Source organism: Stegodyphus dumicola, chromosome X2 (assembly GCF_044657685.1).
Source record: "Stegodyphus dumicola isolate Sdum_Otavi_A_Nest chromosome X2, ASM4465768v1".
Classification (NCBI taxonomy): domain Eukaryota; kingdom Metazoa; phylum Arthropoda; class Arachnida; order Araneae; family Eresidae; genus Stegodyphus; species Stegodyphus dumicola.
This window is the reverse complement of record NC_140781.1, coordinates 65678856-65705231: the sequence shown is the minus strand read 5'-3', so window position 1 is coordinate 65705231 and position 26376 is coordinate 65678856. Positions and strand designations below refer to the sequence as shown.

Here is a 26376-nt window from a genome sequence, read left to right as displayed (position 1 = left end):
ATTTCCATACACTGTTAAAAAGATTAAAAATCACATAAATGCAAAATGGCAATTATATCTCAATATACATCATGCTGATTTTCCTTCTAATTTTCCTCCACTAACCAAATATTTCAAGACCCTTTACATTTAATTAGACATTCTTCAACCATCAATATATGAATGGACTATTCATATTGATAGTATGAAATATCTCACAACCAAAATATTTTACAAAGAAATATCAAAAACAAAATTTAATGGACTTTAAAAGAGAAAGCAAACAGAATAATACATGCTTTATTGAGTATATTTTCTATCTTACTTAATTTCATTTGGATAAAAGGAAATCTACAATTTTTATTCATAAATCTTATTCCATATTAAAAAATAGAAAAGTGTTGTATAAATTATTTCTCAACACATAGGTTCAGAAATTCTTGAAAATAAAATTTTGATAACAGAACAGTCATATTATCACTCTCTCTGTCTCTCACACACAAGCACAAAAAAAGAATACTGAATATGAAATGGGGGGGGGAAATGCTCATTTTAAACTAACACAGACAATTCATGTACAAAAAGCCTACAATACTACACCATATATATAACTGTTTGATAAAGCCAAGCCACAAGCGTAGAATTTTAAACATGATGAGACACTAAATGTGGTACTCAGGTAGGATGACTAATAACTATTCATCTTCCCTTTTACTTTCAAGCTGTCATTATTTATACTCAGTTTAAACAGCTTGTACTTGTATTATGCTATTGCTGAATTCAAAATGGAATGCCTACATAGGGAAAAATTAAAATCTTCTTTATTTATGAGGTATTTGAGAGAAATCTGCGACAAGCAAGTCTTCAGTATGCCAAACAGTTCCCTGAAAGAACTGTAGTGCAATTATTTTTCTAATTACATTAGAAAACAATTGCCATAGAAGAAAGCATCCAGGCACAGATAATGAATTGCAAAATAACTGCTACTAGGAAAGGCTGATGATATGTATGACAATAGCCATTAAGTTAATAAAGATTATTAAAAACAGAATTCTTAGAATATTGAAATGACATCAGTTTCACTCACAAATGTATATGCGACTGTTTTTTTTTCAGTATTGACATGTTGTAAGAAATTTTTAGTATAGGCGTGTTGTAAGAAATATTGAGTATCTGAATTTGTATTTTAGAATTTGAATTTGAAATTGTATTTTGAGTATTTGAATTGAGATTTTTTTTAAGGTATGTTGTAAGAAATAGTTTAGAGATACTGATATAATAAAAGCATTAGCCATGTTTTTAATGGCATAATGATAGGTAATTATGTGTGCTTTTTGCAAATTAAGTTGCAATAAGTCTCATTTTTTTTTTAAAGCAGTAAACACTACTAATCACTGTATTTGATCTGATGATAATCTAGTGGACTTTTGTTTTATTTATTTATTTAGAAAACTTTGCTTCTGGGCTAGAGACATGCTCTGTTAATTCTGCTTAATACAGAAATAAAAAGCCGAAACCTTCATCATTCAGTAATTTTAGAGCACAGATTATCAGATCTCTGTTACTTCTACATAAGACGGAGCTTCCCCTACTGAACTAAATGTGGATGCCTTATTACTGTAACATCCCTCTCACATTCCAATGCAAAAATAAACAGCTGATATTTTCCTACCTGATGGCCAACCATGAGTACTGAATTTGAATTCTGTTAGTTCTGGTTATGGAGATTTTAAAGAATTTCATTAAATAATATGAACATGAAATATATGAAACAATTCATCTATAACTAGTTGAAACTTGCTTTATATGTACTCTTCAGCAAATGAGGCTTTTTAGATATGGATTTGACATAGAAAACTATATCATATAAATTCCAGATTTTAATATATGAAACTAAATAACATTCATACAACTCCAACGTGTAATTTATAGAACGCTAAATAATAGCACTATTTATTGTATATATTTTGCACATCTAAACTGAACCAAAAGTCATCCTTCTTTCTTTTTCAGTTTTCTTGCATATATGATCATAATGAAGTATGAAAATTAAGGCAAAACCAAAATTTCCATATCTTCTGAGAACTCTCAAGTTTCAGATAATTTTTTTTTAACCTTCCTGTTTCATGTAATGACATCCTAATGTTTAAAATGTTTTCATTATTTACTGAAGTCATAGATATTTAAAGTAAGTATTTCTTACAAAATACACTCTGAAATCAACTGACACTAATACTAAATGTTTAATACATGTTTATTACATACTATCAAATTACACATAATTATTAAACAAAATCTCAGTAAATAACGCTGTACTTTAACTATGATTTTCGATCTTCTGTTGCCTTCCCATTCAACTTGTGTCTATTTTTATCCTCCACATCTCAAAGTATCTTTCACTTTCCATGACAGGCAATAACAAGAGCAAAAGAAAGTAGTAATATAAAAAATGCCAGCTAAAGAAAACATGAAATTTTTATCTTCATGTAGGTAATAGGAAGAATGAATTATTCATGATTAAAGCCTGGACTGTATAAATGGGAATTACTCAAGAGAATCAAGGAAATATATTGAAAAATCCTTCTTTACGGTCAAGCAACGTTTCCTCTATTTGAATCTATACCTACTTCCATAAAAATGAGACACATATTTTCACCAACAGTGAGGTATTTTGGCAATTTTAACTGGATTAAAAATAAGTTCCTGTATTTTGTTGAAAGGGCTGACAATAAAGCTTATGATATGTGTAACATGATAAATTTTTTTCTGATTTACATTGGTCAGATGCAAAAAATATAACTTCAAATTGCATAGGTAATACAAATGGGAACTACGCAAAGGATCATTTAATACTGAAACGTCTTCAAGTGAATATATAATTAAGGTAAAATGCAAAAATGATATTTTGCATACTGCCACAAAACATGAACACACTGGGCTAGATATAGATATAAACATAATATTACATTTTGAAATATACTAGATGACAGTAAGGAATATTTATACGTTAATAAAAAATAGTAGTGGCCTAAAGTAACTTTTGAATGAGGTGGCGCTGAATATGTTAACAATTATAGCTATGTACAGGTTAACTAAAATATCCATTCTTGTATTTTCATAATTGGAAGAAGTTGGTCACCCTAACTTTCAACTGAACAGAAAATAATCAAACTAATTCTGAATTCCCTTTTCTTGCTAAAAACTGAAACTGCTGTTGATTTGGTTCAGATTTCTTCCACAGCCTTTTTTCTATAAAGATCTTATCATTATAAACTTTAAGGTTATACAGCCGCCCAACTGGGATAGTGGTTAGTGATGTTGATTGCCATAAAGAAGGGCCTGAGTTTGAATGCCGGAGAAGGCATAGATGTTTGTAAATGTTAGTGTCTGTGTGGCACGGGGGCACTCTAAATATGCAACAAGCTGAAAGGCCTCTCGAGATGATGGTGGTGGTAGGGGAAGAGCAGTGGAAGACCCTGGACCTATCCCCCCCAGAGTGCTCTCTATTAAGATTGGGGGTGGAACTGAGCAAAGCTGTACTGTTACCTATATGGTGCTTAAAGGCTCTTGCCAAAGACAGGCGCAATCCTTGCCACAGTATCATGGGCTTGTTCTGATGTTACTGTCTGAGAAGTGACAAGTCACAACAACAATGCTAAAAACAATTAAACTTACAACAAACAAAATGTACAAACAGCTCTGTACAACTCTCACTTGACTGAATTATTTTACTTTTTTCTAATTATTTCAATTTTTCAATTCTAAATAAAATAGGATACTGCATATTTATTGATAGTCTGACAAAGAACATACAGTTGCAGTTTAAGAGCTTTAAGACTAACTAAGTAATAAGAACCAGAAGGGAGTAGTTTAAATAAAATGAAAAAGATGAATAGGTACTGACATTAGAAAAACAGCTGAATATGTTTTAACCACTCATTTGCACCTAAGGGGAAAGACAAAAAAAAAAAAAAAAAAAAAAAAAAAAAAAAGAGGATACTTTCTTTTTCTTTAAAAGAAAAATAATAATTCAATAAATAAGTCATAACAGGGAAATTTTTTATTCCTATTGCTCTGTAAGAATAGTACTGAAGAGGTCAAAGGAATTCATTTTCTCCCCTTATCAGAAGTGTGCACATGGTTAATCACTAGTAATTTTAGTGTTGATACTAGTTATGTTTACAGTAGGTGTTGGTTAATGTAATTGCGCTTGTCCATGGTTATTTTGATAACAATATATGATGAGGAAAAAATATCGTTCAAAATAGCAATGGAATTTAATGCAAAAATATCAAGAGATACATAAAAGGTATTTTCACAGCATTTCAATCAGGAAACTGCTAAAGAGTGTTTATGAACCGTTTATAAAAAATGGTAAAGCAAGAATTCCGCAGAATTTCTTTTTTTGTTTCTGAAGAAGAAAGATGTGACTGGTCATCCTCAAAATCGCTTCACCAAACTATGGCTGCTTTCCCCCCCCTCAATATTAAATAAATGATTGAATTCAAAATCAAGCTGTTTTGTGTCAAAACCCTTACTCAGTGATATTTTTAAGTCTTTTGTCATTTTTTATAATCTATTTTGACTTTATTTGGTGACTTGAGTTAAAAAAAATATTCTAGTTTGATCATATTAACTGAATTGTTGATCACAATAAGTGGTATATTTTTCATGTTTTTCACATAAAAATGAGCGAGACTTCTGCAAATCTATAAAAGTGTTCAAATGATAACATTAACCATGATTGGATTAATTGGCTTTTACTGTATTCAACTTCCATTGGTGAAGGATTACATAAACACAGGTTTTCAACTTACAAAAAATTGTTGCTAAATACATATTAATAATGATAAGCTTCTAGATAAGGATTTCCAACCTTTTTCTTCTATCGACCTCTTAAAATTTTTGTCTATAATATACAGTAAACAACATAATCACAACACACATAATTCCATATAAATAATCTAATAACAAGATTTAAGAAAGAATGGATTAAGAAGATGAAAAAGTTTTGAAAAAATAGTCTACAAGATTTACATTTTATTATTTTTAATTTTATGAATACAAATAAGGTTTCAAAAACAAAATCGCAGATTCTAACTACACAAAACTTTGCTTTTAATTAATGTGATGGTTATACTTAATGTATCGATGAACGGTTTTTAATATTTGGCGCAGAACTGCTCAGTTTAATTTTTAATCACCTCGTTCAAAAATATTCAAACAGTTCTTTATTTTCCACTCTAGTTTTACTTTCTATGTAATTTTTTTGCTTGTAGTTTCTGCTGTTCTTGCATTCTACATTTTTATACTAACTACATAAAAAATGTACACTGCTCAAGAAAAAAAAAAAAAAAAAAAGGGGGGGGGACAGTGCTATATCTCCCGTTCTACTGGGCCGATTGGCAAAATTCAAATTGCGTTCTTCATGTCACGAAAGCGCGACTTAGGATATATATTAGATTTATTTATAGCACTATTCTAACATAGGTATTTTGACACAAAATCGGACTTTTTCTGAAATAATACACCAATTTTTTTACATATTTCGATTCTACAACTCAAATTACGCCTAAATATGAAATTTTGTAAAATTTGGAGTGAAATTTACGGAGAAATTCACAAATTTATATTGGCACTTTTTTTTCAGTTCGCACCAAGAATAGTTCACTTGGCGAACTTCTTAGTATATGGCAACCTAGTTTCCTTTCCCGAAAGAGGAAAAAAAGTTCCTTTTTCCCAAATGATATTCTTTATATTATATTTTTAATTATAACTTATTATTTTAAGTAACTTTTTCTTTTTCGAATTTCATTTTAATTGTTTAAGTTGCATGTTGTTTTCAAAAAACTGTTTTAAAAATTTCTATTTACCTATTCGAACTGCGTAAACAAAGGTGCAGCAATTATTATTTTTTTTCAAATAGTTTTCTTCATATATATTTTTTTGTCATAGTTATTATTTTAGGTAATTTTAAAATTTTTATACTTTTATTTTAATTGTTTGAGTTGCATTGTCTCTTCAGATAATTGTTTTAAAATTTTCTATTTATTCCTTCGAACTGAGCATTTTAAATATATTTATTAATATAAATTTTCCAGAATTTGATTTTATTTATTTGAATTGCATTTCTTTCGGAAGAATACTTTGCAACCCAGACTACGATGCGTTTGAAAACTGCATATATTAAAAGAGAAAATACAGTAAAGCACAGTTAACACGCCTTTCAATGTTCCGTTCAGAAAAGATATATATAAATAAGAGAGATGTATAATCGACATTTTAACTTAGGATGACTTGCATACACCGCTTTAAACACAATTTTATCCTACATTTGATTGCTTAAAATGTTATTCATATTTTAGTCAAATATTTTATTTTTGAAATCGCAAGAATCAAATATAAGATTAAAAGGTTTTAAATTTTAAAAAATGCTAATACTAAATTTGACGCAAAAATTAATTTTTTCTGCTCTTTTTCTTTAGGCATTCTACTTTATTCTTGCTCCTTTTCTTAAGGCATTCTGCAAGTATATTAAAAAGTATCCAACTTTTTGAAATATCTTGATATTTCTGACAATCATTTTAAATAAAGTTATCGCCTTCCATTTCATAAAGGCCCACAAACGGTTAAGCGGTAAAGTCGCTGAACACTGGTAGTTCACTCCGGGATTCGAATACCGGTAAACGGGCTGGTTGCATGGGCATTTTTGTGAATTTTCTCATGTGTACCGTCTATGACAGCTGGTTTCCCTTAGAAAGTTCTTCACGAAGTATTTCATCAGAGCCTTTATCAGTCTTTAGAAATTAAACATTTTGAAGGTAGGAGATGAAAGGAAAGACTGGTTTCATCAAGAGGTTTTGATTTATTTAATTATGACAAAGCACACTAGAGCTATCTGCCTAAGGGGAAGGATGCCTTCGTGGAGGACTTTCTAAGGGAAGCTAGCTCGCATACACGTTACACATGGGGAAAACCCCGAAAATGCCCATGCAGCCAGCCCGTTCGCCGAATTCGAACCTCGGACCGAACTACCAGTGTTCAGCGACTTTACCGCTCGGCCGCTGTTTCATCAGGAGGGGGAAAAAACGCCTTTAGGTGACATCCACATACAATACTGGATAAACTGAATCTTCAAATAATTCGACCGAGAAAATCATGGGATTCTCTATTTATGATACGATATGATGTTCTATAACGTAATTTAAATTTATTCAACCATATAGTCTAAAACCAGTCGCTCTTCACTTTAATCTGCAATGATATTGTTTTTGCCTTTTCTGTTAATACAAGCTCAATTGATGGTATTTGCTGGTGTACACGTCCAAGTGTTTTCTCTTTGAATGCCTCAATTCTTTGAAGTATCCTGAAAGTACATTCAAAATCGTCCAACTTTTTGAAACAGCTTGGTATGTCTGACAGCCAAATTTCCCTGCAAATTTTTGCTTACTTTTCTCCCTAATTTTCTTCTTTCCTTCTACAGTTATTTTCAGTGCTCACACAAGAAAATTAAGATTTTTCGATTGCTAGACTTCCATAAATTTTGCATTCTTGTCAATTTTTTAAAATATCAGTTACATGAATTGCATTTCAGCTGAAGACAGCTTTTCACATTCTAGTCATTTTAACTATAAATAAAGTTTAAAGCGAAGTCCAAAGGATAAATATTTTAATTAAAAGATTTTTGCTAAATGACAAAGAAATAAAACAGTCCAGCAGTGTTTATTCTGTACCACCGAGTGACCCGATTCTTATATCGGCTGAAACAATCTAAATCATACTAAAGATCATGTTTTTTTTTTTATACAATCTATAACGTGAGAGAAAAATTAGCTTCTTAAAACATTCTTTCTAAGAGGATTAATATAAAAGATTATATTTATATATATATTTTTAAAGCTGGGACTTGAACCAAACTGTCAAACTTTTAAAGTTTAATTTACATGGTGGTTATAATTAAAGTTTCAATTTGAAATGGTCATAAAAGGAAAACTACCGGACCAAATGTTATCAAACTTGGAAATCGTGTAAAGGAGGTTATCGGAATTTATTTTCCGTGGAAAAAAAAAAAAAAAAAAAAAAAAAAAAGAGTTCAAAAACTCACCACCACGGTGAAAATGGCACTGTATGTAATATTGTTAAATGAAATAAGACATGAAAACATCGGATTAAAATGTGTTTAATCGTTTCCGAAATGTGTTACAAAGCATGTTCAATGTAGCGTGCAGCATTTTCCAAAAGCAAGTTAAATCCTGTTCCTGCATTCTCAACAGCAGCTCTTAGCATATCAGGAGGAATGTTATCAGTATATCACATTTTTCATTTCTGCCAAATTGTTTAGATTATCACCATAAACAGTGCTTTTGAGATAACCCCATAGAGAAAAGTCACAGAGGTGGTCTGATGGGAAGTGTTGGCCTATAAGACGTTCATTCGTGAAATGTTGCCTAAGTAACTGTGCAACACTCGTGAGGTGGGCCCCAGCCCTGCATAAAAATCGTAGTATCTAAAATGCCACGTTACTGCAGTTCATGTATCACGAAACATTTTAATATTGACTCTAAGTGAGCTGCAATCGCAGTGGTCCAGTTGTCGACTGCTTTTCAGAGAAAAATTGTTCAGTTATAAAACTAGCTGTCATTCAACAGTAAATGGTGTGGAATGACTGCTATGCAATCAAATGCAGTAGGAGAATGCAATGGAACTAGATAGATAACATGAGGAATTTCTTTGGCCCAAATTGATTAACCCTTTGCGACACGCATATTTAAAATATATTTTAATCTTTAAAAAAATGCCTTAGAATAAGTCAGATGGACTTACTTAAGTGCCTTTAAGGCCTGAAAAAAATTCTGCGCTTTTATTTTTTACGGTGGAAGGTGGGATACCATTTGTCCCACCATGCAACTAGCACATGTCTTATAACATATTGGTGTATAGCAGGAAAAAAAAATCATATGTGGAATGAATAAACAAAATAAAGCATGCATTCTAAAATATTCATAATAAACACACTAAAATGCATTTTGTACTTATTGCATATATGCATGACTTGTAAAATTTTGCATATGCGCATTTTGCATATAGTATATATTTAATATTTTTAAATTTTAGGAACAAAAGAAAATATTTTCTTGAATATTGTTTTAAGATTAAAATTTGATACTCGTACATATGATACTAAATAAAATATTAAAATTGGCACTTGATTCAAAAACATTTATAAATGATTAAAATTGAAAAAAGTCATTTTTCATGAAACTTTGAAAAACATGTTGTTTCATTCTTTTGTAAGCATAGAGGCACTTCACATGTTTCACACATCCAAAATGTTTGTCGTTCTTCTTTCGATATGCTGCAATATCCACATCTTCTCCTGCTCGTTCTCTTTGGCGTTTTACTTACATTTTTTAGTCTCTTTTCTGGTTGTACAAACGGGTTTTTAGTTTTCATTTGAACTGAGGATTTCAGTTTTCTTTTCAGCTCTTTCTTGCCTGCAAGTGCCATTAGACCTTCTGTAACTGAGAGAAGAAAATCTTTCATTGTTTTTACATCATGATCAGGTTCGCGAACAAACTTGAATAAATGTGTTTACTATATTTGCATCTAAAAAGTAAAACAAAATCATGTGCCACCATTTTCTTGCTTTTTCGGTCTATTTCATATAGTCCTTTCAGTTGATCAATCAGTCGACATATCCCATATTCTTATTGTATGAAATAATGCTGTTTGGGCACAGTACTTTTTTTTTTTTTTTTGACTTTCCATCTCGTTCTTTTCTATTAATTTCTTTCATTTCAGTTGCCTTTTCCAAGCAAAACAGGATAGAAACGGATCTTTTATCCTTCCATTTTATGCAATAAATTGAATCATCGCTAACTGAAAAGTCTATATATTCTCTAGACATAAATTTGTCTTTTAAATTTTTGGGTAGATACTTCCGATCCATATTTACAGTGCCACATGCATAGATGGGTCTGTGTCTTTAAAAAGCGAAACAAATTATAACTACTTCCCTTTCTTCTTCAGCAATAACTTCAACCTGAGGTTATTCTATCCTGGATTTCAATTTCATCTGAATCAGAACTGTCATCTGAAGCAGAGTCGCAATCGGATGGCAATTCAGCAAAAAGATACAAAGCTTCCGGAGTTGTTAATTTTTTTCTAGACATTTTAGCACATCAGATCATACAATGGATGTAAAAGCGCGAGCAATCAAATCACGAAAAAAGTAGATGCAAAAAAGAAAAGAAAAAATAATCGTGAGTGCTGCCATCTATTGAGCAGAAATTCAAGTGTGTGGTGGGACAAATTTTAACCCACTTATTTCAACTGCAAAATTAATGTTATAAAATATTGAATCCAATTAATATTTTTGAAAATAAAATATCTTTTTGAAAATAAAAATCTTTGAAAATAAATCTTTGAATATTAAAAAGAATCATACATATCCTAAATTGCATACCAAAAGTTTTAAAATATTGAAAAATGCGAGATACATGGATATCACTCTTGTGATCCTATTTTGAATATTTTTTGCTTATAAACTGAAGCCCTCATATAGTAGTGACATCTACTGAGAAAAATAATACTAAAATAGATTATTTTTAAAAGATTAGAAAACTTCTAACGGAAATTGCTAACTGAGAAAATAAATATTAATTAGGTGGGACATATATTGACCCACCATGCCGCAAAGGGTTAAAAGCGTTTTGAATCAGTATCTTCATGTTTTAGTGCCGAATTCAGGCTTAAAAAATTACAAATTAGCGATCTGTAAGAAAACGATTTCCAGATTGTACGCACTTGTGAGAGTGATTTGCGATCTCACATTTTCTAATCGCTAATTCGTGGTTTTTACGGACGAATTTCTCACTTACAGGGATGGCGCACTCGACATTTCTAGAATTTAACGCCTTTAAATGGTAATTTGCCTACTTCAAAGTTTCTAAAGGGTATACAACATATTAAACCCGTGTAACAAAAGGTGAAGTTAGATTCCGACCCATATTTCGTTTAACAGTATTGCATACGGCGCCATTTCCTCCCCCTCGTGGTGAGGTTTCGAACTTACTTTTTTTCGCGGAAAATAAATTCCCATGACCTTCTTTACACGATTTCCAAGTTTGATAACATTTGATCCAGTAGTTTTCCTTTTATGACCGTTTCAATGTGGAACTTTAATTATAACCACTCTGTATATTATTAAATTTTAATTTGAAGCTATGCGTTTTATGTATACCATGCGTAAAATTTTCGCTTTTATGGAAAAATAAAGTATCGAAGCAAATATACTTAGTATAATGGACCAAAAGTTAAAAAATTTCTCCTCCCTCCGAAAATAAAATATTGAAACTTCGACCTTGAATTTATTGGGTTATTGAAATATTTAATTTGACTTAGTCCTAGTTCCAACAACAATTCCGAATTACTTAAGCTGAAGTAAAAGATTTAGTATATATTCACTGTATGTTAATAAAGTAATCAGAGTGTAATAAAAATAGATTATAGAATTTATGCTGCTGCAACTTTTTGTCTGAATGCACAACATGTAATGGAAGAGAAGGTTTGTAGAGATATGTTTTTGACATGCCTTTAAAAGTAGATGTCATATTCCTTTTGTCTCTTCAATGTCAAAAAACTTTCCTTTGTGAGGCAACTTTAGTTTTTGGGAAAGAAAAAAAATCACAAGAAGACAAATTTGAAGAACATGCAGGACGATTGAGTACATATACTTATTTTCGGAAGACAAGCGATTCTCCGACTGGCTATTGAATAATGAAAAGATGCATTGTCATGCAATACAAAATATTTGAAATACGTTTTCTGGCTGAATAACGTAAGATTAAAAGTCATTTGCTTAATTCACAGCCATTTACAAGTCAACTACTTGGGCAATTGCAGAATCGTTTTGATTCTGAGCTTGTAAGACAAACCTAATATCACTGGATTTAAACACTTCTTTAATCTTCCGAGAACGTTCCTTCTTTAGCTCATATTCCAAGAATATTAAGTGAATACAATTATTGCAAAAGAAATTGAATATTCATTTGCACTACGGCTTGGTAGTTTACTAACGAGTTAACAAAACTTAAATTGTGCTTTTTGTGTCTAAGAATACAACAATATTTTAAATATTTACAAATAAAATATTAAATTGGAGATTTAATTTGAGCCTCATCAGTTGCCTAGCATTTGAAGATTGTTAAATACTAATTGTTTGTTGCAACATCTAACCCAGGCTTGCATGGTTGGTTTTCATAGTTTTCTATGTTCTCCTTACAAAGGTTCTCTATGAAAGCATCTTAATCAAATAGCTCCCATGTTGTTTCTATGTTCAAATAACCAACTAACCTAGTTTAAGGCGCGATTTCCAAGTGAAGTTACTAGCAAAACTCGAATACTCATTAAAAATCATGTAGCTTGCCAATCGCGAGTAACATGAAAGATACGGCGGCAATAATTGAATTGTTGTTACGGTACGCTGTTTCTAAACTTATATGGTCATTCATTAATTAAATAGCCCACCAGCGGCCGAGCGGTAAAGACGCTGAACACTGGTAGTTCAGTACGAGTTTCGAATCCCACGAACGGGCTGGCCGCATGGGCGTTTTCGTGGTTTTCCCATGTGTAACATGTATGCGAGCCAGTTTCCCTTAGAAAGTCCTCCCTTTAGGCAGATAGCCCTCGTGTGCTTTGCCATAATTAAATAATCCAATTCTTAATTAAATATAATTGATTTGTAAATTCTACTAGAACTGATGGTAAGAATTGAAGTGCAAATAAATAATATGGTGTGCAATCTTGATTAATATAAAATTAAAAATATTTGCATTCAGACAGAAAGTTTTTTGAAATATTTGCAATTACTTTATAAGAAGGATTTATTAATAACCGTAATAATTACTTATTATATTACTGATGATTAGGATTCAGTTCTTCACAATTACATTCTAAATTAGAATTTTAAGGATATAATGAAAATACGCTACGCACAAAAATACATTTTAGGATAAAAAATGAGTTTATTTTTTTATGTTTTAAAACTTCTTAAATTCATTTAATAAACATCATATCCTCGTTGTTAATTGAATCCAGAATGTTGGTGTTGTTTATATAATTATTCTTACTTGTCCAGCCATTAAGTAGCTGCAAATCATTTCTACATAACCATTGAACTTCTATTAATTCAGTCTCTAGAGTGTTGCATGTTTATATCATAATTTGACTTTTATAAAAAATGATTATTCTAAATCTTATGTTTCTATAAGAATATACTATGCTTTAAAAATATGGATGATAGTATGAGCCGCTCTTTCAGCCACTTGCTCAAAAGCAACAGTTTGTTTAGAAATAAATTATGCAGTTAATGTCATAAAATTCAAATAAACATCAAACGAAAATTCTCAGTTTTAGACAATTCGATTTAAACGAAGTAAAATAACAGACGATAAAGCGCCAAAGGTAAAAATTTACTCTTACAAAAATTTACTCTTATTTATATAAAAAAAAAAAAAAAAAAAAAAAGAGAGAGAAATTTTAAAAAATAGTTAAAAATTTGCATAATATAATCCATAATTAAAAAAAAATAGCTTTTCATATAGTATTAATAAATATTTATTACGCATCCTTGAGGGAAAAAATGTCATATAATTAATTCTCCGTAAAATTTTACTTGAAATTTAAGGTTAAAAATAGCTGTGGCAATTCACTGTAACAAAAATCTATAGACCACATTTGGCGTTATTATCGCTCAAAAAAAAATTGCCAAATTTCAAAACGCGAAAATATGCAAATTTGTGTATATCTTAGAAAATTTTGAATAAAAAGAATCTAATTTTTTGCAGATATGCTTAAAAATACACCTACTTTAAGATGATGGTAAAAATTTTATAGGTTATAATTCAAATTTTTTTTCGAAAAATTTATAAAAATTATTTAAAAATAGAAATTTAAAAAATAAAAGACAAAAAATGGGTAAATTTTATTTGGAATGAACCTAAATTTTGAAATGTGAGTGAAAAAATCAAAAAAGTTTAATAAAAAAAAAGATATCAATAAATATTTGCCAAATTCAATTAACATTGAGGAGCTAAAATTTTGAGAGTTAATATTTTAAAAACTACTCGCATGATTTTTGCAAAATTTGGTATTCTGGCATAATTTGAGTCGTAGAATCGAAATATGGAAAAACATTGGTACGTTGTTTCAGAAAAAGTCCGATTTTGTGTCAAAATACCTATGTTAGAATAGTGCTCTATATAAATCTAATATATATCCTAAGTCGCGCTTTCGAGACATGAAGAACGCAATTTGAATTTTGTGAATCGCCCCAGTAGAATGGGAGATATAGCACTGTCCCCCTTTTTTTTTGAGCAGTGTACATATTTCACAAAAAATATTATTGATTTTTAAAATATATTAAATAATTTCAGTGTGTTTTTACCCTTATATTTATTTTATACGATTTCTGCCGTAATACATGATACAACTTTATATCAAGGAACATATATTTTATTAATAGTTTTTAACTGTAATCAATGGTATTTTGATTATGCCAATCCACTGCCAGCACAAATTTTTCTACTGAACCCTTGGTCAGCACACAGCCCCTTTAAAATTCCATTGACTCACAAGGAGTCTAAAATGACCCCACTGAGAACACATTCTAGATGCATATTAATAAATATTTTTACAGATTTTGTACAGATAATCCAAAAGTATCCAAAACCATTATATATAATCAAATATTCACAGAGATTCTTGACCTGCACATGCATTTAAATGATCCTGGCTACATAAATGAGCAATTAAATAGTATTTGCATTCATGTTTTATACTTACAGACACATATGCAATATTATGTTAGTTACATACCTCCGAGTATGTCGATCGGAGTCTAGTTTGATTAAATTGACTTTTGCTGGTTCTCCATCATGAAGCAAAATTTCTAGTTGACGCAATAGAGTGTCCTAAACCAATCAATAAATATATATCTTTTAAATATTTTTATGTTCCTATGATTGCCCCCCCCAAAAAGATCACATTACTGAATTTTTATGTCATGCAAATAAAAAAAATTTCTTAAATTAAACAACCAAATGAAAATAAAAAAAAAACTTTCATCATAATGTTGATAATTTTTAAATGTACAATTTTTAAAGAATACTGAAACTTATTACCTCTTGCTCTTGAGTGAAACTTTTGATATCAGCATTAACAATGATTTCAACTTGATCAATGAGTGTTTTAGGTGGTTTTACAATAAGAGAAGCAGTGTCTGATGAGGAGGCACCTTGCAAATCCGATACTGTTAGACGAAATAAATAACGACCTGATATCAAGCCAGATAACTTTAAAACTGGTGTCTGGTCAGAGTTTTCAAGAACATACTGTAAACAGTGAAATAAACATGTATTACAATATTATGGCAAATGAAATCTGTCAAACAATAGAAATAAAAAATAATTACTGACCTTTTATAAAAAATGCTATGTTTAAAGTAAATAGAGAAAAACTACTTACTTATCTATCTAGAATAAAATGATGAAATAATTTATAAAATGAAGTTTTGATATATATTTCGTACCACGGAGTTGAGACTGGATTATTTAATTAGGCAAAGCACACAATAGCTATTAGTTTCATGTCAACTTAATGAACACACAAAGGAAAGAATCCCAACATCTAGCACCCTTTTTACTAACACCAACCACTGTAGACGACAACTAATTCGGATCCTATCATATTTAACAAAAGCATATGGATTGGCGTATTTTACACAACCCCCCAGTTTGTGAAGGCAAAATAATAACATATTTATGTCTTCTTTGAAATTTAAATCCAGGCCTATTAAATTCGCAGCCAAGTTCTAACTACCACTCACTCACACACACACACACACAAACACTGAAACATTCATACAGTTTAGAACATTTGATATGTGACAAGCTAAAAGACCATCAAGTGAACATAAGATTAACCTGAACAAATAAAATAGAAGGTACTTGAATTCTTCAAACATACAGTAAAACCCCGTTTCATGTGGGGGGGGGGTCATGTTCCAGGTCATTTCATCATGCAAATAATGGGGTTAGGGGAAAAATGGTATAAAATTTAAAAAAGAAGTCATTCAAGTGCTTTGTTATTTAAGTTCATTAAATATTTTTTATAACAAATTTTTATAACGATTATATTTTAGATCATTCAGATTTTTCTGCATTTCCAATTTTTTGTTTTTTTATCAAGAAGATATTTAATGCCATTTGCAGGTTTCTTTTGCACTTCGTAAGAAGCTGTTGATAAAGGGACAAGGCATCCATTACACTCGTCCTTCCTTTGAATTCCAATCACAATCTGCCTCATTTTCAATAAATAAGTCCTTAATTTCTGCTATGAAAGCTAAATTGGTTTTTAGAAATGCCATTGAAAGTTGTTTTTGCTCTTCTTAAGAATCGCTAGTATTTTTGTGTTCTTGATCCACAAATTCCTTGAGCTCATTATTAGAAAGACTTTCTTTTGTGTTTTGCAAAATTTCTTTCAGATCTTCCACATTCACTTCATCTAAACCTGTTTGTTTGTGTTAGAATAAATTTAGGTATTTTGCATAATGAAACTCGAAAGGCATACGAAATGAATGTGCGCCAAGGTATATATTGGCGAGAGAAAGTAAAGCTCGTGTGCAATGCAGAATATTTGATTTTTCACCCTAGCTACTTGTACCTGGCCAAAGGTCTAATCCAGTAGTACTTTCTTCTCTTTCAGGTATGATGGCAAAGTATGTTCCTGTTTATTTTTCTTATTGCCTAATATAGGTAAGCCTGATGATATTTAGTACTGATGATGATTCTATGTAAGTTATTCTTTTGAATACTTCAATTTGAATGTCCGTGAACATTATTACTTTTTGTTATGCTTAAGTTAAGCAAAATTATCCTATTTTATTAAATAAAGATTTCGTAGTTAATCTTTTGACTTATGATTCTTTAATTCTGTGCTTGAGGAAATGTACTCATTACGCCTTCAGTGCTAATGCACAACCAACAAAAGATTATGAGACTGAGAAATTGAAATTTTGTCATGTTGTAAGATTCCCGGGGCATAAAGCGTAAAAACTCTTTGTTGAAAAAAAAAACTAGTTACAAAGTTTATAAGAATAATTGTAACAAATAATAATGTCTATTCTAAAAAAATCAATATGTATAGAAAAGTTAACAGATGAAAATTATTCAGTGTGGAAATTTAAAATAAAAAAAATTCTAATAAAAGAAGGTTTAGATGATGTTGTATTCGAAGAAAAACCGGAAACTGATACTGATATTTGGTTAAAGAATGATCATAAAGCTAAAGCTTTAATGTGTCTAAACATTTCAGATTCGCAAATTATCCATGTTTTACATAGTAAATCTGCAAAAGAAGTTTGGCAGAAGTTAAAATGTGTCCATGAACGTGTAAATTTAACAAATAAGTTATTTCTTCTTAGAAAACTATATTCCATTAGATATAATGAAAGTTCTAAAATGCAGGAACATATCAAAGAAGTACTAGAGTTGGCTGAAAAGCTGCATAGTATAGGTGAAGAAATTAAAGAAAATAACTTAATAGCAATACTACTATGTTCTTTACCAAATTCATACAACTCCTTAATAACTGCAATAGAAAGTAAATCGGAAGCTGAATTGTCGCTACAATATGTTAAAAACAAACTAATAGATGAGTATTGTAGACGTGTGGAAACTAAGAAAGTTCAAAAGTACGATTCCGTTGCTTTAAAAAGTAAAAGCGAAAATAAACCAAAGTATGTTACACAATTTTGTACTTATTGTAAGAGAAATAACCATATGATAAATGACTGTTTTCATTTAAAACACAAAGCTAGAACTTCCCCGAAAACAGATGTAAATAATAGTAAAGTAAGAAATTATTCTCAAAATTATAAAAGTAATGCATGCCAAATAGCAAATACGCAAAGTGTAGAAAACATAACAAAACTTAAAGAAAATAAGTATTTTAAAAGTATTGAAACTGAAAATACAGAGATTCAGTTTAATCAAGTTCTAAAAGTGGAAAATAAACATGAAAACACGCAAACGCAAGAATGGGTTATCGACTCGGGAGCCTCAACTCATATGACGAGTGATAAGAATTTTTTCTCTCAGTTAAATGACTCTAATAAACAAATAGTAACTGTAGCCAATGGTGCTAAATTAAATTCTTATGGTATTGATGAAGGCTATTTTAAAGTTCAAAACTTAAAGGGTCAGGTTACACAAATAAAATTGGAAAATTAATTGTATGTACCAGGTTTAGATAGTAATTTACTTTCTGTTCAATCTGTTACCAATAAAGGTTGCTTTGTTACATTTGATAGTAATAAGTGTTACATAAAGCGTAACAATATACTCGTAGCCGACGGCAACCCTCAGCAAGGTTTATATAAATTGATCGTAAACCCAATTGATGAGAAAGCATACTTAGCTAATAATGTTTAATGTTCAAATACGAACTGTATACTAAAATGGCATCAAAGATTAGGCCACAGAAATATAGATGCCATAAAAACACTTGAGAAAAATGATTTGGCAGACGGCATTAAACTTGGCAAATGCACTCATAGTGTGGAATGTTCTACTTGTGTAAAAGCGAAACTAATTGAAACACCTTATCCCAAAACTAGTTTTAGATCTAAAAATCCACTGGATTTAGTGCACACAGATGTGTGTGGGTCAATTGAAGTCAACAGCTTAAGAGGGAAAAGATATTTCGTAACTTTCATTGATGACTATTCGCGTTATACTCAAATTTATTTTATTACTTCAAAAGATGAAGTATTCGACAAACTTAAATAGTATGTTGCATCGACAACAAATAAATTTAGAAAGAAAATAAAGGTTCTCAGATCCGAGAACGGTACAGAATACTGTAACGAAAGTACTGAAAATTATTTAAAGAAACTCGGCATTTTTCACAAAATTTCGGTTCCTTATTGTCCGGCACTGAACGGCGTCACAGAAAGGAAAAATCGCTCTTTAATAGAAATGACAAAAGCTATGCTAATAAACTCTAAATTACCGAAAGGATTCTGGGCTGAAGCAGCAGCTACTGCTGCATATCTTCAAAATAGGTTACCAACTAAAGCCACAGATAGAACACCATATGAATTGTGGAATGGTAGAAAACCAAACTTAAGTCACTTACGAGTATTTGGCTGTACAGCATTTTATTATGTGAACAAACAAAAACAGCATAAATTCGACAACAGAGCCGAAGAAGGAATATTCGTAGGATACGATTTACGAAGTAAGGGATACAGGATTTATGTAGGTGGAAGAAAAATAATAGTAAGTAGAACTGTTAAATTTTCAGAAACCGCGTCTTTACCTGACAAACTTGCAGAAAATAATGCTGAAGATTTAGAATTAATTCACTTCAATAACTCGCAAGAAGATGAAGAAAATAATGAAGAAACATCTCTTGGCGATGATTTTACAGAAGATTCAAAAAGTTCCAAAGAGTTAATTAAATGTGAAGAAAATGTAGAAAGAAGGGTTTCTAGCAGATCAACCAAAGGGGTCCCACCTGAAAGATTCTCTTATAAAGCAGAAGACGAAGAAACAATCTTACTTAAAATTAAAGATCCAGAAAGCTTTGAAGAAATTCTTAACTTACCAAAACGTGAACAAGAAGCTTGGATCAAGGCTATGCAAGAAGAAATACATTCTCTAAAAGAAAATGAAACCTATAAACTTACAGAATTACCACCAGAAAAACATGCAGTAGGCAGCAAATGGGTGTTTAAGACAAAATATGATGAAACTGGTAAAAATATAAAATACAAAGCACGCTTAGTAGCCAAAGGATTTACTCAAAAATACGGCAGTGATTATGATGAAACTTTTTCTCCAGTAGTGAAACACACTACGATAAGAGTTTTCTTAGCATGGGCAGCGTATAATAATGCCAAGATACATCAACTAGATGTTAAAACAGCTTTTTTGTATGGCAACTTAAATGAAGAAATATATATGGAACAACCAGAAGGATTCGTGGTTCCGGAAGAAAGACATAAAGTTTGTAAATTACAGAAGTCGATTTATGGTCTCAAACAAGCAGCTAGGTGCTGGAATGCAGAAATTGAAAATACACTGAAGAATCTGGGGTTCAGTCAAAGCAAAGCAGATCCGTGTCTTTTCACAAAAGTGGTTCGTGATAAAAGAATTAATTTAATAGTGTATGTTGATGACATCCTAATAAGTTCTACAGAAAAAGGACTAATTCTTCAAACAATTAATGATTTAAAGAAACGTTACCAAATAACGCATCTTGGTGAAGCTAAATATTTTTTAGGCATGGAAATAAAACGCAAGGAAGATGGAAGTTATCTCTTATCACAGAAAAATAAAATAAATCAACTTGTCAAGCAATTTCAACTTGAAAAGAAGCGAAACGCCAGCACACCAATGGAAACGAACTTTATGACCTAAACAAGGAAGAAAATCTCCTAACTTCAAATGATAAATTTCGCCAAGCTATTGAAAGTCTTTTGTATATATCGTCTATCACAAGACCAGATATCACAGCTTCAACTCACATACTCAGCAGAAGGTGTAATAATCCACATCAAAAGGACTGGAATGCTGTTAAAAGAATCATTAGATACTTAAACACGACAAAAAACCTATCCTTACAAATTTCATCGAGTGAAGAACCTAATATTACAGTTTATTCAGATGCTGATTGGGGACAAGATATTGAAGATAGAAAATCTACATCAGGAAGTGTTATTTCATTTGGAAGGAACTGTATTTCATGGTTTTCAAGAAAACAAACTTGTGTTTCTTTATCCTCAGCAGAAGCTGAATATGTTGCACTATCGCAAGCTACGCAAGAACTATTATGGCTATTAAAATTAACAGAAGATTTCAATCTAGCCCAAACTCTACCGATAAAGGTATTTGAAGATAATCAGTCTACTATAAGACTTGTAGAATCTGAAAAATTCAGCTCACGCACTAAACATACTGATACAAAAGTTCATCATATACACGACTTGAATAACAAAGGAATAGTAAAACTTGCTTATCTTTCAACAGAGGAAATGGTTGCTGATATTATGACTAAACCAATTCCTAAAGCTAAATTTCAAGTTTTGCACGAATGAATCACAATTGGTATGAGTTTCATTAGCAAAACAGGGGCAATGTTAGCATAAATTTAGGTATTTTGCATAATGAAACTCGAAAGGCATACGAAATGAACGTGCGCCAAGGTATATATTGGCGAGAGAAAGTAAAGCTCGTGTGCAATGCAGAATATTTGATTTTTCACCCTAGCTACTTGTACCTGGCCAAAGGTCTAATCCAGTAGTACTTTCTTCTCTTTCAGGTACGATGGCAAAGTATGTTCCTGTTTATTTTTCTTATTGCCTAATATAGGTAAGCCTGATGATATTTAGTACTGATGATGATTCTATGTAAGTTATTCTTTTGAATACTTCAATTTGAATGTCCGTGAACATTATTACTTTTTGTTATGCTTAAGTTAAGCAAAATTATCCTATTTTATTAAATAAAGATTTCGTAGTTAATCTTTTGAGTTATGATTCTTTAATTCTGTGCTTGAGGAAACGTACTTATTACGCCTTCAGTGCTAATGCACAACCAACAGTTTGGCTAATTCCACTATTTCATTCATATCAACAACGGAATCTTTAGTGTCATCGCCCTTGTTTAAATCTGTCCAGACTTTTTAATCACTACATTCAAACATTTTTCTGTTACCTCATTCCAAGAAAGATTTATGTTTTCTATAGCATCCATGATATTATAGTTCCTCCAAAAAATTTCTTGTTGATTGTTTATCAACTCCATCTGCTTTTACAAATATTTGTCTAAATGTTCCCCACAAATAATAAGCTTTAGAGTTTGATGTAACACCTTGATCCACTGGTTGGATTATTGCAATTCTGTTAGGTGCAAAGAAAACCACTTCGGCTGGGATGCATGTTATTAAGTCAGATAAATTCATTCGGTGGCTTGGAGCATTATCCATTAAAAGCAGTGCTTTTACTTCAAGTTTTTTAAATTTCACAATAGTGTTTAACAGATGGGCAAAAACTTTCAGTGAAGTAATTCTTGAAAATTCTCGTAGTTACTGATGGCACTATTTCTTCTTAATTCTTGAGAATTGTTCTTATTGTTGAAGTTGAAAGTTCAATGCAACACCAATTTGACTTTGACATTCACCACTATCTAATCTTCTAAGCATTTGCATTTTTAGTTTATAGGAAAATGCTTTTTTTTGTCACTTTAATTTCATGTTTCTTATTATCACCCATATTAAAAACTAAAAATAATAATATTTATCACTATATCAATCATTACATTACATAAATTTATAATTACAATAACAGCAACAAATGTTTGAAATAATAAGCATACATTGTGCAGAAAAATTACTTTTAATTTTGGCACAGCCCAATGCTGTGTGAAATTTTCAGGAAATCCCATTATTCCAATAAAAATGTGTTAAACCAAAACCGCACTAAACGAACCAGCATTAAGTGGGGACTTACTGTCCATTTTCTCATGTACTTTTTTACACTAATTTTGATATAATACTTGATACAAAACTAAAAAAACAAAGAAACAGAGTTTAATTAGTAGATCTACATATTTAAAGTGTAATAAATCATATTTAAAAATATAAATACCATTCTAAATTGTAGCAAATATTTTTGATATTGTAATATTTGTAAACACTATTATTAGTTTAGTTTATGACATTCATAACCCCCAAACAAAATTTCTACATATAGAAGCTAGTCTGTTATGGATGATATGCTCAGTCAATACATGGGATAATTCAATAACTTAAATGATAATTCCAGAATGGATTAAGTATATTTTAATTCACAATACTAAAAAAGATGTTATGATTACAACATCATAGTTAACTTTTTAAATTTATGTTTCTTTCTTGTTGCCAATCTAGAGAAACTATGCAAAGTTAATACTATGCATAGAGGGAGCTGCTACAACTCTAAGTAAATTCTTGTTGAAGTATTTTTCACAGACAGAAACTAAATAATGGCTTTTTAAAAACTGAAAAGCAGAATACACTCTTCAGATACACTCAAAATTTACTTACAAGATTAACAAAGTGATCAGGTGCAAATACACAATTGATGACATGAAAATACAAGTTAGAATTATACACACATATTTAATGGCTTCATAGACACATGCCATGTACATGTTATGTAAAATTCTGTTATTTAATGTTGGGTACGAAGAAACAAGACTCAGATGCCTGGTTTCAGTTTTCCTTCCTGCTTGAATGTTTAGCCAAATGATCCCAATAAACAGAAGATCAATCTCTATAGCCCACTGGAACAGTTAGAATTTATGATATCTCATTCAGACTTCTTCATAAAAAAAAGTAAGCCACATGTTAAATTATATTACACTGTCACATATAGGGCTGGAATTAAAAATTAAAAAAAAAAAAAAAGAAAAGACCAAACAGAAAAATTTTTAAATGCTAGGGAGGAAAAAAACCTATTAAAATGATGCTGCTTTTAATTCAGTTTCAGAAATAAGTTGCAGTCTTAGTTCTTCCTTTAGAAAACTCAATGAATAATAGATGGTGGATACTGCACTCAAAGTTAACGATTTGCACTCATAAAGTGTTCTATGTTCAGATAACTACCAGATTAGAAATGAAATACATACACAGCATAATCCAATTTCTATACCAAAAGTTTCATCTCAGGCACATAGATTGTCAAGCATATAGTAATGCACAGAGATATTTGTTCCATTAGCAATTAGAAATGTATACCTGAAACAAAACTGACTATTATATTAAAAGCAAATGATTTTGGTATCCCACTTGTAACTGGACACTTTAGTAAAGATTCATTTTATGCATTAACACACTTTCAAGTGTATTTAACGTAATATTGAAAAGCATTAAAAGTAACATAATTTAAACTCTTTTGAAACCACGTGCCATTCGACTGCAGTCGGGTTTTCATATGAGCGGGAGGAACTTGAATTATGTCAGCACTCTATGAAATCTATGAGTTAGTCCAGGGAGTGCTGATTACATTGGCTCTATATTGGAAAGGTCTAGCTCACACTCACCTGTTCCTATAGCTGCAGCAGACATGCTATTTACTACTGGTGGTAGGTCATATGGAATTTTAATTTTCTCTTGATTTTAATAAGGTAAATTAACTTTTAGTGTTATATTTAAGTTTATGTTCAGAAATCACTCTTACGGTCCATGGAAGAATTTAAAGTAAAATATATTTATGTGGTAATTCCAAGTTTAAAATATGGAAGTGGTACAAAAAGCTATTCATCACACAGATCATTATGCAATATGCACAAGGCAACTTCTGAAGCTGTTTTATGACAACACATTCCTCAGCTATGTATCACAACATTAGAGGCTCGTCTATGATATTTTTTGAAAGAACATATTTTCAAAAGACAAAAAATGATGGCAAAAGGTAGGTCTACTATACATGTTCCAATATGTACAAGGATGAGACATTAAACCCATTACTCAAAATGTGGGATATCATAAAGCTTCAAAATGATCAATAATAAGCAGACTAAAAAGAAATCTATTTTGCTAGCCTTGTGTTCTTTTTGAGATAAAATATTTTTTTACAACTGCATTTCCTGTTTTTTTTTTTTTTTTTTTTTAACTAATATAAAAATCACGAGGAGAAAATTATGTGAATAATTTAATCTCCAATGGACCACATTAAGAACATGAGAAATGAAATGTATTCAAGGATAAAATACTAGTAACTATTACAATGCAGTAAAAAATCTGAAATATGTAGAATGATCAAATATCCAGACTACTGGACCTACAGGAATGACTTAATAATAAATGGAACGAATGACCATAAATACTATTATGGTGTATAATAGTATGAAAATCATAATACCATACCAAAAATAAATCTCTACTTATGGTCATACCTCCAGGAATAACCATAAATAGAGAATGTAATACTTAACATAAAGATGTGTATGTTAAAAGCAATTTTCCTTGTAACTAACAGTCACATGTCACTTTCAAACATCTACTCCTAAATAATTACCATAGCCAATGACAATCATTGATTGACATCAGCTACAACCCGCTTCTGACCCTTCATTGGTTGTGGAGAGGGTTTAATATTTTTCCATCTGATCTAAACAATAACTGAAGCCCCGTATTCTTTTGTTGGCATAACGGGAAGAGAGTTGAGGAAAGAAGTAGAAATTCAGTTAACTTAGTAAATTACCCTCTTCCTTAAACTACTTTCATCTAGCTTATATTTTGCAGCTATTAATACAATTTACTAAATTAAAGTTTGAAATTTTGATTATGTCAAAAATACTTTTAATACTTTTGCAGCAGCAGCAGAAATTGCAAAGCAATAGAATATTTGGTGCTTGCCTTCTATAGTGGCCTTGGTAAGAAAAAAACACTGTTGGTGCTCTTCAGGCTAAAGAAACTGCGATTTCAAAATTAGGCAAAATAAAAACCTTGTTTTGGCAGAGATTTTCAAATTAATGGAATTGGGAAGAAATGGGGAGAAGTGATAATAAATGAAGATGATATAATAAAAGTTTTCCATTGCAACGAAAATACCCCAATCAACGAGCAGACCGTGAAATCTGTAGTATGGTTTTAAATCTAGAAAACATTGCTATTGATAGTGATGAAAGTTACACTGAGATTTTTTAGAATGGATAGACTTTGACCGATGGTTTAGTCAAAACTTTTGGTACGGCAATTGCAGGACTTGAACAATGCAACTTTCTAAACGAACAAGAAGTTTTTTCGATCCATAAAATTAAAAGAGGAAGCAGCACAGAAAATGAAACACCTTAATAACTTAAAGAAATGTTTAATAAAATAACAAGTTCAGTTTTTTATTCTGCAAATTTTGATTCCTTTAAAGTCAAAAACGCTTCACTATTTCATATTTTTAATTTAATAATTTCTACATGACATCTTACTTGATTTAACTGAATACCTTACTAATTATTTAATATAATATGATCACTTTGATTTCCTCTTTTTATGTGATTTTCAGAAATTTATCAAAGCATATTAACCATTATTGTAATCTTTAGACCTTGTATTCAAAACACAGTAAAGCCTGCTGTTATGAGCACTTCTAAAAGTGACCAGTATTTCTGGAAACATAAAGCACTAGTACTGAGTTATACCTTTCTAAGACCACCACCATTCCTGTCCATGCATGGTAATTTTAAAATTTTAATTTTTCTTCATACTTGTCTCATATTTTCTTCATACTCTACTTCAATAAAAACAACAGCATGCTACAATCTTCAGCATTAAAAACAATGCAATGAGAGTAAA

At 30.7% G+C, this 26376-nt stretch overlaps 1 protein-coding gene across 3 annotated transcripts in view; it reads right to left on the bottom strand.

Annotated features, from left to right (window-relative positions):
• Positions 1–26376, bottom strand: part of LOC118187912 (dyslexia-associated protein KIAA0319-like protein) — a 268310-nt gene that overhangs the window by 47913 nt on the left and 194021 nt on the right. For all 3 annotated transcript variants that reach the window (XM_085809395.1, XM_085809397.1, XM_085809396.1), the window contains 2 exons: positions 15162–15371; positions 14857–14951 (listed from right to left, as the gene is read on the bottom strand). In XM_085809395.1, the coding sequence (XP_085665521.1) occupies positions 14857–14951; positions 15162–15371 (305 nt within the window). The remainder of the gene's footprint in view (positions 1–14856; positions 14952–15161; positions 15372–26376) is intronic.